The sequence below is a fragment of the Rhamphochromis sp. 'chilingali' genome (genome assembly GCF_963969265.1).
Source record: "Rhamphochromis sp. 'chilingali' genome assembly, chromosome: 7".
Lineage (NCBI taxonomy): Eukaryota > Metazoa > Chordata > Actinopteri > Cichliformes > Cichlidae > Rhamphochromis > Rhamphochromis sp. 'chilingali'.
The window spans coordinates 38949940-38962830 of record NC_137934.1 but is presented as its reverse complement, the minus strand read 5'-3'; the positions used below and the strand labels follow the sequence as shown (position 1 = coordinate 38962830).

The following is a 12891-nucleotide window of genomic DNA, read 5'->3' as shown; positions in this document are numbered from 1 at the left end:
GGTATGGCTTTGCGGGCCAAATGTAATTAGGCTGCGGGCCAAATTTGGCCCGTGGGCCAGAGTTTGATATCTATGCTCTAAAGCAACTGTGGAGCAACTGGACCATTCTGTAGCTGAAAAAGGAGACGGCAATTGTTGGTATTTCTTGTTATTTTGTTCTTCTGAAGAGCCACCTAAGTCTTGCTCTACTCATCTAGACAGCTCAGTCAAATTCTTTCACATATACAGTAACTTCTTTTACTATCTAAAATATATGAATTTTGCAGCATTAACAACATATGGAGGTTTTTGTCAATAGTTGTTAAAATAGGAAGTACTGCCTTATTTTTGATTAATTCCCAAAAGTGCCATTGGTCAGCATGGTGCCAATGGAAACTATGGGTTTGTGTGACAGAAGAGGATGCCAAGTATAGGTGGAGCCAGAGATCTGGTGTGGCAACTTCCATGGCAACAGCTGGCATAAAAAGAGCATAAGAGCTTAGCGATGGTAGTTAAGGGGCCGGTGCAGATTAAAGGAGGAGTGGGTAAGGTAGAAAGGTAGATGAGGGTTGGAGTCCAAGTTACTTTCTCCTTCTGTGCTTCATTCACACACTTTGTATGTTGGCAGGAGAAGTGGGGGTGGGAGGTGAGGGGAGAAGGGTTGGGTAACTGTGATGGACCGAGTTGAAAAAAGCAGGAGTCATCTCAGGAATGAGAAAAATAGGGTTTCCATTTATTTAATTCTATTCCATTTCTATTTATTTAATTCTATTATTCTATTCTACTCTATTTAACCTAAAAATTATATTTACAAAAGTAATAAATGTTGAGCTCATAAAAGAGGTCAAAGAAACAAAACTGGACTCAGGCAAAGAACTGTGAACTTAGCAAACCAAATGACTGCCCCAACAAACATAACTGACCTAATTACACAAAAGGGTTTTATAATGGCTGATCAGACCACTACGACACACGAGGGCTAACTACAAAACACAATCATAAACCACAAAAATGATGCAGTACAGTCTAGTTTTTTAAATAAACTAAACACCGAAGAAGAAAATCAAAAACCACTAAACCCTAAACTCCAATATTTAATTTAATTACAAAAGCTTTTTTTAATTAAAGAAAATAGACATTCTCCCCATTCAGCAGGAAGTGGTGGTGCGTTCAATTATCCCTCTTTGTATTTAACAGCTTTAAGCCCTGGCCACCAAACTCAAGTGTGTTATTGTGTTCAAATGAAAAATACACAGGAGTTACCGACTTTAGACTGTGGCCGTGGGTTTGGCCATTACAGTAACAGAGAGAGGGGACTACACAACAGGAGTCTCTGTCCGCCATCTCAGTCGCTCTCTCTCCTCATTCCTCTGTTTTCTCTTTCATTTGTTACTTCTCATTTTTCTCTGCTCCTCCTTTCTTTTTTTCTCAACCTGGTGCCGCTCCTTGGCTTTTGTCTCTCGTGTCACCGTCTGAACAGAATTCTTTCTCTTTGTAATTCACACGTAAACCTCTTCCTTGTATACACGGAAACACAAGTCATAACCAAAGGTCATAAAAGACTTTAATGAGTGTTCCTGTGGAATGTAGCCGATTCACACCAGGCAAATTATTCAATTCAAGTATAATCTTATGAAATATTACATGCTTTAACATTTCTGTAATACGTTTGCAAGATGAAAAGGTGCTGTTGATGTCCCAAAACCTACCTATGACAAGCATGGCCTTTATGCTGTGGTAAAGAGGTAAAAAAAATAAATAAACCTGAGAGGTCAACACTGTGGACGTATTTGAAAGAGGAACTAATAGCGTCTGATGTTGTTGCAGTTTCTGTGCCTGTGACAAAGTGGAGCAGTTGCAATGCTCTCCATTTGTCCCATATGTGTTTACCTTTTTTTGCACACTGTACACATTATTCTGTTTCTATAATAATAATGGATTAGATTTATATAGCGCTTTTCAAGGCACCCAAAGCGCTTTACAATAGGGCGATCGTGGCTCAAGAGTTGGGAGTTCGCCTATAATCGGAAGGTTGCCGGTTCGAGCCCCGGCTTGGACAGTCTCGGTCGTTGTGTCCTTGGGCAAGACACTTCACCCGTTGCCTACTGGTGGTGATCAGAGGGCCCGGTGGCGCCAGTGTCCGGCAGCCTCGCCTCTGTCAGTGCGCCCCAGGGTGGCTGTGGCTACAATGTAGCTTGCCATCACCAGTGTGTGAATGTGTGTGTGTGAATGGGTGGATGACTGGATATGTAAAGCGCTTTGGGGTCCTTAGGGACTAGTAAAGCGCTATATAAATACAGGCCATTACAATAGTGATATTACGTTCTGTATCGAGGCTTCGAAGCTTGTGTCGAGTAATTGAGGGGGCGTATCGAGGCTTGCTTCATTTATGGGAGCAGCTGAAAATGATGACGTCCGAAGCCTCGCTGCCCGGCTGTACCCGACTGGTTCATGAAGTGGTTCATGAAGTGGTTCGAACTTTGCCGCGAGATATGACAGCTAGATATAAACCCCTCAGACTTCATTCAAAGATGTACGTGTTTGATGGAGAGTTGCGGTTAGTGAGAGTTTGGAGACAGTTTGGAGATTTATGAGAGTGAGGAGAGAAAGTCAGGAGAGAATGGAGCCAGCTAATGCTGGGCTACACTGTGTGTGATATTTATATTTGTGCTTTGTCTTTATTGTCTTTCCTCAGGAGAACAATCTCAAATAGATGAAGACCTGGTTAGCATGGTGATTGAGGACTCCCAGCCATTTAGCATTGTGGAGGACAAAGGATTTAAAAGATTTGTTAAATCATTAAATCCTAGCTATGCTCTCCCCAGTAAAAAGGTCATAAAAGCAGTGAAAATTTAGTTTTTACAGAATAAAATGTGAACAGGCAGGACTGAGGCCTCAGTGTGTAGCTGTCCATACCTCAACGTTACAAAAAGCACAACCACTGTCCACACCCCAACCACACCTCACCTCACAGTAAATGATCATTTCCATTTTAAGCATTTCCAAATAATCATTTTCCATACTGCCAGTATAAATATACACAGTATACTGCCATCACTACAATATACATGTTTTACACACTCCTTTTGTTGTTGACATTTACAGGCTGTGTGCAAAAGGCCACACTCTTCAAATTCATGCCAACTAATATTTTTACGTCCAGGTGTCCTGCTAGAGCGAATGAAGCTTCAAGACGCTTTGTGCTGGAGTGAGCCAATTGGATGAAAAGCTTCAGTGCTTCATGAAGCTTCATCTGCCCATCACTACTTTACAATGCCACTATTCATTCACTCACATTCACACACTGTATTTGCTATGATTTGCTATTTGTCAAGTAACATTGCTTCACTCACTATCCCGGGTTTGTTTGTGTAAGCGTTTTGTTGCCGGCAAATCCAACATCATTGTGAAGTTTGCGGACGACACTACAGTGGTGGGTCTTATCACCAATGGTGATGAGACGGCTTACAGGGAGGAGGTCAGCGCCCTGACCCACTGGTGTCAAGACAACCATCTCACCCTCAACGTCGCAAAGACAAAGGAGCTGATAGTGGACTTCCGGAGGTGCAGAGAAGTACACACCCCCATCACCATCAACGGCGCTGCTGTGGAGAGAGTGAGCAGCTTCCGGTTCCTTGGCGTACATCTGGCTGAGGATCTTACGTGGTCAGTACACACAAACAAAACAGTGAAGAAGGCGCAGCAGCGCCTCTTCTTTCTCAGGAGACTGAAAAGATTCGGCATGAGCCCCCGCATCCTCAGGACCTTCTATCACTGTGCCATTGAGAGCATCCTCACTGGATGCATCACCACCTGGTATGGCAACAGCACCGCCTACAACTGCAAAGCTCTCCAGCGAGTAGTGCGGTGCTCTGAACGGATAATTGGATGTGAGCTTCCCTCCCAAGACATCTACAGGAAGCGCTGCCTGAGGAAAGCGGGGAGGATCATCAAGGACTCCAGTCACCCCAGCCATAAACTGTTCAGACTGCTTCCATCAGGAAGGAGGTTCTGCAGCATCCGGTCCCGTACCAGCAGACTGCTGAACACGTCATAGACACCTCAGCTTCACTACTGGAACTTTAACATTATGCACTCCATACTGTACAGTAATGCCACTGTTTTGCACATATTCAACTCTGTATATTTTTATATATTTTATTTATTGTTTACTCTATTTGTAAAATATGTGTACACACACACACACACACACACACACACTTAGCATACACATCCAGAAATGCATATACTATTATATATTGTACATATATTTATTAGTTTCAGATGTAGCCATTCTCGTATTTTGCTTGTTTACATTATTGTATTTTGCACAACTCTGTTGCTTGTGAAGCTCGCACACAAGAATTTCACTCACATGTGCTGTACCAATGTACCTGCACATGTGATGTGACAATAAAAGTGATTTGAAATCAAACATTCTGCAAATTACACTAAATACTTAGTTACATGTTTCTTTATATTTTATTATGTTACAGATTAAGTCATTTGTTCATACTTACTTTGTTTGTCTTTTCAGTCTTCATGAGGATCAGGTGTGGGGAAACGCCCACCTGGCATTTCCTCATTTTAAAGTCCTGATGATGTCACACATGACATCATCAGGTCAAACCAAGTGGAGGGGTTTCTTTTTCCATAGAGATGCTTCCTTTTGTTTGTGTTAAGGTTTAAAGGGATTTGTTGAATGATTTTCCTTTTGTTAATACTGCCATTTAGTTGTGTAAATGTGCATATTAGAAGTGTGTAGAGGTTTTGTGTTTTTAGATAATCTGTGTAGAATTTTAGATCCCTCAGTTGAGTGAGTGGTACTGGCTGGGCAATTGGAGGGGAATTGATGGCCCTATTTAACGCCAGTCTCTACCAGATGCAGGAGAGAAAACTGTTCTGACCCACACCCCTTTCTAGAAGGTGGTGGTAAATACACCTCAAAGTTGTTTGCCAACTGTTGTTAAATTGTAGGAGAAGAAGAAGAAGAAGAAGGAGTGAGGTGAGCTGTGTTACCAGATCCATGGTCTGTTTTTTGTTAATTGAGTTGATTTGGGGCGAAGTTTTGTTAAGTTAAACATTAAATTAAGTTCACTGTAAATAAATTGCTCACCTCTGGAAATCTGAAATGTCTGCGTAGTCTGCTTCCTTGACGTTCGAGTCTGACTACTTCAGTGCCTTTTTTCAACACTGCGCTTATGATCTATAACTTGTACAAATGTGAATCAGATCATAAAACTGAACCTAACATAAACTAACATATTAGATTTATCAAAACGCATCAGATGATAATCCACCCACAAAGCTTTTGGTATGAGTGAAGAGGAAGGTGGCAGTGTCATGTTGCAGGGATGCTTGACTGTTTACAAAGTGTCAGAGATTTTGCATTTAAGAAAAAGATTCTTTTGTTCTGAGAGTTCTTACAGTAGAGAACATCAGGCAATGGTGCAACTGGGCAATGCATGTTTTAAGCGTTATATACAGAGATGGGAAGTAACAGGTAATCCGATTACTTTTCAAGTGGGTAAAGTAAGGGATTACTTTTCCAAAAGTAATTAGACTACTGTTACTTTCCCGTAGCACTGAGTTACTAAAGCGTGATTTTGTTTGTGAGACTGTCTCATGACAGTGACGTGCGAGCGTGCAACATCCGTGGCAACAACAGACGTGTGTTGATCAACAATGGCTAATATGGAGTGCAGGAAAGAGTACAACCATGCAGCGTAGAAGTACTTATTTTACTTTGAGTTTGATTCTGTAAAAAGTGACAAAAACATTAGCATCCACTGGTACACTCTGCGTGGGAAGAAAACTTCTTTCTGTTAAACTCTGAATCTGAGCAAGCACCGAGCAGACAGCCACGGGAGTGTTTTACGTGCATATATTTGAAAGTGAGTGTAAACACAAAAGATTATCATATTTTATATGCAGAAAATGAGTTAAACGAACTTCAAGTCAAAGACTGTTGCGTGCAATTAAATTTTTGCTTGATGCATTGTGCATAAAGTTAAAAGATGAAAAGAAAAGGTCTGTTGCTTTTTATGTATTCAGGTTGTGTATCATGTTTTTTAAAAGTAACTAAGTAATAAAGTAATTTGAAAATAAGTAATCAGGAAAATAATGGGATTATTTTCTTGGAGAAGTATTCCATAATTAGTAACTAATTACCTTTTTCAAGTGACTGACACTTGGCATCACACTATTTTCCACATATTTCCATTTTTCTATTTTATGAAATACATGAAAGGCTAAACGTGGTATATTGTTGGTTAAGTGACAGATTTATAAAAATCTGCAGCTTCATAATTAAAACTGTTTGCAAGCACAAAGAAAAGAAAATGGCTTTTTAGATTTATAAACTGTGCAAATGTACATTGTATTTTATGTACAAGCATTTATAAATTGTAAATATGTCTCATTTCCTTTCCGATAAAGAATAGATTTGTACCTCGATTTATTTGACCTTTTTGAAAGGAAAATGAGACCTGATTTGGGGTCTAATTGGGTCGATTCTCTTTTGGATCGTGTCAGTTAGCTTTACCTCTCAGGGTTTCCCATAGACTGCTCTGTGTGGCTGGACGGCATTCTTTGTGGCACCACTCCCTTCAGTGTAGATAAACACAAGTCACAACTGCCAGTAAAAAAAGAAAAGAATGTTCCAATGGAATGAAGCATCATCTCACCAAGCAAGTGTTTTTGTACTGAAGCAAAAAGTTTATTCCAACTGTGTGATTAAAATATTAGCCCATGTACTTGGTAAAACCTAATAAATGACACCGGTATTAACTGCACCTCACACACCCATGTCTGATCAGCAGGTGAAAAAGGAGAAAACAAGACACTGCAGGCCTCACCTCAGTCCTTCAGAGAGTGAGGACTGGTACTTAATGCTTTTCCACTCTGATCACTCAAAGCTCTATTTTACTACAAGCCTCATTTACACAAAATCACCTTTTTCTATACCTAACCAATCTGTCTAACATTCACATCAGCGCTCACATGGCAGGGGCAATCGGGGTTCAAGGCAAGTTTATTTGTATAGCACAATTCAACAACAAGGTGATTCAAAGTGCTTTACAGAGACATTAGAAACAAGAACAAATAAAAAGCATGATTTAAAATTGATTAAAACAAGCAAATAAACTAATTAACAAACAAACAAAACAGTATATAAAATCAGAACAGTAGATAAAATCAGTAGTTAAATGTAAGTTTTGAAATTTAAGCTTAAAAGTGTGGATTTGGTGCTTTATTCAAATGCAGCTGAGAACAGGTGAATCTTCAACCTGGATTTAAATAAACTGAGTGTTTCAGCTGATCTGAGGCTTTCTGGGAGTTTGTTCCAGATATAAGGAGCATAAAAGCTGAATGCAGCTTCTCCGTGTCTGGTTCTGACTCTGGGAACTGATAAAAGACCGGATCCAGATGACCTGAGGGATCTGGAAGGTTCATACTGGGTCAGGAGGTCATTGATGTATTTTGGTCCTAAACCATTCAGAGCTTTATAGACCAGTATCAACTTTAAAGTCTATCCTCTGACGGACAGGCAGCCAGTGTAAAGACCTCAGAGCTGGACTGATGTGGTCCACTTTTTTGGTCTTAGTGAGGACTCGAGCAGCAGAGTTCTGAATGAGCTGTAGTTGTCTGACTGATTTTTTTTTTTTAGGTAGACCTGTAAAGATGCTGTTACAGTAATCAAGCCTACTAAAAATGAATGCATGGACTAGTTTTTCCAGGTCCTGTTGAGACATCAGATCTTTTATCCTTGAAATATTCTTGAGGTGATAGTAAGCTGACTTTGTTATTGTCTTAATGTGTTTTTCTAAGATTAGGTCTGCATCCATCACTACACCCAAATTTCTCGCCTGGTTTGTGGTTTTTAGGTGTATAGATTGAAGTTCTCTGGTGACCTGTAATCGTTTTTCTTTGGCGCCAAAGACTATTACCTCAGTTTTGTTTTTGTTTAGCTGGAGAAAATTGTGGCACAGCCAGTCATTAATTTCCTCAATGCATTTACCAAGAGCCTGTACAGGGCCTCGGTCTCCTGGTGACATTGTGATATATATTTGTGTGTCATCTGCATAGCTGTGGTAGTTTATTTTGTTGTTCTTTATAATCTGTGCCAGTGGGAGCATGTAGATGTTAAACAGAGGGGGTCCCAAGATGGAACCTTGGGGAACTCCACATGTGATACTTGTCTGCTCAGATGTGAAGTTACCTATTGATACAAAGTATTTCCTGTTTTCTAAGTATGTTTTGAACCAGTTTAGTACAGTTCCTGAAAGACCTGCCCAGTTCTCCAGTCGTTTGAGTAATATGTTGTGGTCAACTGTATCAAATGCTGCACTGAGATCCAGTAAAACTAGGACTGACATTTTTCCACTGTCTGTATTCAGACATATGTCATTAAACACTTTGGTCAGAGCGGTTTCAGTGCTGTGGTTCTGTCTAAAACCTGACTGGAAGGCATCGTAGCAATTATTCTGTTTTAAGAAGTAATTGAGCTGTTGATAAACTGCTTTTTCAATGATCTTACTTAAAAATGGGAGATTTGAGATCGGCCTGTAGTTGTTCATTTGTGTCTTGTCAAGATTGTCCTTTTTCAGTATAGGTTTGATTACAGCAGTTTTTAGTGGTTCTGGAAACACGCCTGATAAAGAAAAGTTGACGATCTGTAACAGGTCTGACTCTAGTCTTTGAGACCTTTTTGAAAAAACTTGTTGGCAGGACATCTAAACAGCAGGAGGAGAAGTTCAGTATTTTTCCTGAGGATACTTCAAAGCGTGCAAACCACTGACCTTTTGGATTGGGTAGATGCCCTGCACGAGCCCCTAAGGGGAAATCTAAAAGCTTTGCTAAAACATCTCTTGATGAGCCTCATCAAAGAGGGCAGAGAGGTGGCAGCTGTGAGGCTGCCCTGAGTAGAAAGTCAGGTGTTAGAGCTTGAGTGTAACTGGCCAATGCAGTATAATGATGATCTAAAGCAGCAAATAAGATAATATGTGCTTACAAACCTTAGATCAGGCAGCACTAAAGTAGATACTACACAAGACAAAGGGTGAAAACTCCACAAAGTGTCACAGTGATCTGCAGGTATCAAAAACATTTAAATTGTGAGGAAGCTGAAGCTAGTCTTTCCTGAGAAAAAGCAGTGCTGTGCTCAATGACCGTGAAAGAAAGATATTAAGACTAATCAGACTTTTTAGTTCAGTTTTCTCTCTCACACACAGGAAGGAAGGAGCGCCTTGAGGCGACCTTTGTTGTGATTTGGTGCTATATAAATAAATTGAATTGAAGGAAGCAGATGAAGCACATATTTTCTTCAAAATCTCTTTGTGAAGGGGAATATTACTACACAAACTATATTTCAAATGTCTACAAAACCCCCCAAATACTTTTTTTTTTTGATTGCTCCCCTGAAGTTCTACTTGTACTTATGATCCTGCAGTGCTGCTGGATCCCCCTCCTCCGTGTATGAAAATACAAACCCTTCAGCTCGAGCTACATTTAGGGAAAGTCGTCAGACTTGTAGGACAAGTACTAGTCCTACAGGGAGCATGCTGGCATGCTGGCGGCACCACAGTTCAGTTCATTTAAAAAACAAAACAAAACTTGTCAGTCACTAAAAGCAGTTTGTCAGTCTGTGTCAGAGTTATGATGTTTGAATAAGGGTGACTTTGATGGGAGCGGAGGTGTCTTGGTAAAATAAATGATCACACTGCCTGGATTCTCTTCTGCTCGTTTCTTTATCCTCGTTTGGTTGTTGGATTTCATTGTGATGCTGTGATGAGGGATATGGATATTGGAGTTTAAATACTGGGGAAGATCACATGCACGTTTTCACAAATTCCACAAAAAAAAGAAAGAAGCAGCAGCTTGTTAGTTTCACTGTTCACAGGGTTGTTGCCCTGTGAATGTTGACCAAAAGTGAACACAGCCCTTGCAGGGACTTCACATCTAGTGCCATTCTGTTTGAACTATTTCACAGATGAATTTCACTGTAAAAAAGCCATTACTTAACACTGCATCTGCATTTCTTTATTACAGTCCTTTAAATAAAATATGCGATTTGAAAGCATCTCTAGAATCCAGAACGTTTGTATGGCAATTTCTCCCTATTTTTCTTTTTCAAATTCAACAAAATCAAGAGTTATGAAAAGTCTGAATTTCCTCTGGGTTTATATTGTCATGTAGTTGTACAGTATGTCAGTATGTGTGCTATAGGTCGTATATGTGAACCAATCTGGTACATTTTAGTTATATTTTAAAGAAAAAATTTCATAAAATGAATTTATTATCTTAAAAAAGTATAGTTTTAATTAATTAATGTTGAACAACAGACATTTGAGCCTGTGAGGTGTGATACCTAACTACTCGAGTGTGTTACAAGCATGTATTACTGTTTCTTATAAATACAATCACAGACTTCCCTGTTACTAAATATTCTCTCACTGCTTGGAAAAAATACAGAGCTTCTATATCTGCTGGGAACAAAAAACAACTTCCTCCTCTTCTAGCTATTCAGAACTGCCGGAAAAACCAGTTCGGTCTCATGGTTCACATACTTTGACATGCACATAGGCATATGCATCCTGGTACAGTAGTTCAGCAAAGATGCAGAGATTTTTTTTAGAATGTTTAGTGTGGTGGAATTTTTTCAGTTGCAGTTTTAAGACATTTAATTATTTATTTCATATGCGAACACAAACATTTGATGCTTCTTTGTACTTATTTTACAGGCAAATCTGACCAGCTTGATCATTTAAAAAGTGCAAAAGCATATCAGCATTTTTTTCCCCCTGTAAACTAAATGTTTCCCGTTTTTAATTTTGTTTTTATTGAACTTTAATGATATTTTGCAGTCTCTGTGACTGAATTCATGATTGTGTATCTTTTTCACGAATTGTGACATTTCACCGTTTTAATGCCAGAGTCTCTCGCCAACCAGCTGTTACGCCAGTAGCTGGACTCATGTGTCTGGGATCCGTGCAAAAATGGTTGAAGTTGTAACAGATGGGAGTGTCTTTGCAGTGAGTACGTCTGGTCATGTGTACCAAAGGTAAGATTGTGAGCCGTGTGTTTTACTGCCAAAATCAATAAAATTACAGTCTAGTTTCACGTTAGTGTCACCAGTAACTCTGGAGCAGGGTTTCAGTTTAAGCACCACATGTTCACAGATCCTTTTCATTTTCAGTTTGCTCTAAGGGCGATGAAGGAAAATATTTTCTTTTAGCTGTCCACACAAACACTTAAGAAGGAAACTGTGCAAACCGTGCATTACATTACATTGTCACTGGATCTGTGTTTGGCTAGTGATAGCAAAAATGCAACTCTTTTCATGTTTGGCCCTGTTTTGCTGCAAATAATACACAGATTAGGAAATTGATCTGTTATTTTGCAGACTCTAAAAATACACATAAACTAATCTGTCATTATGCGGGTCATTTATCACATAATATTAAATCTGTAGAAATAATTTACAACTTAATTTGGCAAAATCAGTTATTTTGCCATGTTCTTATAGACCAGGGGTCGGCAACCTTTCTGATGGCGAGTGTCATTTAAAATTTCCTCAGAAGTCAGTGTGCCATATGATTGCATTAGCAATAAATTTAATAACGCTCTATATTAACAGTTACACAATATATAGAACCACTTTATAGAATTATATTTGTTTGCAGATGTTGGCAGCTATCAGCGAATAGTTATCAGCTATTTGGAAACAAAAAAAGACACTTTTTAATCCATAACAGCAAATGAACTGTACAACAGAAAATACAAATGCTATTTATGGTCTCCTCACAACAATGATAAGAAAAATAAACTAAGCCAATATAGCATGTTTGTTAATACAGAGACACATGTTAATGTGATCTCTGGTCTCCCACTCAGAGACACAGGTCTGCGAGTGTCCAGCATTCAGACGGCTACCTGAGGACTCATGTGAGAGAAAATCTGCTCACACAGACATGTAGAGACAAATACGCTGCAGCAGCATGTGAGGTCCTGCACACTGTAACCAGCAGACTCCAAACACAGCACCCTCAGGCCCTTTTCCTGATCTCTGGGGACTTTAATCACATCTCCCTGTCCTCCACTTTCCCCACCTTCACCCAGTATGTTACCTGCCACACCAGAGACAATAAAACATTGGACTTATTGTATGCCAACACCAAGGAGGCATACAGCTCATCACCTCTTCCTCCCCTGGGGGGCTCAGGTCACAATCTGGTTCATCTCCAGCCTGTGTATAAACCTCTTGTACACAGAGAACCAGTAGTGAAACGCACAGTAAGGAAATGGTCGGCAGAGACTGAAGAGGCCCTGAGGGACTGTTTCCGTTCTACTGTGTGGGACAACCTCTGCAGCCCCCTGGAGGATGACCTCAACAGCATCACAGACTGCATTACAGATTACATGAACTTCTGTGTGGACAACACCATACCCATCAAAAAGGTATGTTGTTTTTCTAACAACAAGCCATGGATAAATCCTGAAATTAAGGCTCTCCTCAAGGAGAAGAAGAGAGTCTTTAGATCTGGAGACAAACAGGAGCGGAGAGTTGTTCAGAAGAAGCTGAAATTGAAGATAAGGCAAGGAAAGGAAAACTACAGGAGGAAGATGGAAGAGCAGCTGCAACAGGACAACATCAGAGGGGTTTGGAACAGCCTGAAGACTATCTCAGGACAAAAACCGACCCCCCAGGCTGCAGGAGACTTGGGGTGGGTGAATGACCTAAATAAATATTTTAATAGGTTTGATCAACCACCCACCCCTCCCACAGCATCGTCCCCCTGCTGCAATCTCCTTCATCTTCAGGGCCTGCCTGTCCTTCATCTCAGGACTTCACACCTCTCAGCTTCACACCTCCCAGCTCCCAGTCATTACACCCACCCCTGGCTTCTGTGT

General features: G+C 40.1%; 1 protein-coding gene across 4 annotated transcripts in view; it reads left to right on the top strand.

Moving 5' to 3' along the window:
- The first annotated feature begins 4875 nt into the window (after nt 1-4875).
- Nucleotides 4876-12891, top strand: part of LOC308400038 (fish-egg lectin-like) — a 59592-nt gene continuing 51576 nt past the window's right edge. For all 4 annotated transcript variants that reach the window (XR_013972302.1, XM_080887508.1, XM_080887509.1 and 1 more), the window contains exons 1-2: nt 4876-4984; nt 10914-11041. Coding sequence is in view for 2 of the 4 variants with exons in the window: in XM_080887508.1 (XP_080743634.1) it covers nt 11029-11041 (13 nt within the window). In the remaining 2 variants the exon portion in view is untranslated. The remainder of the gene's footprint in view (nt 4985-10913; nt 11042-12891) is intronic.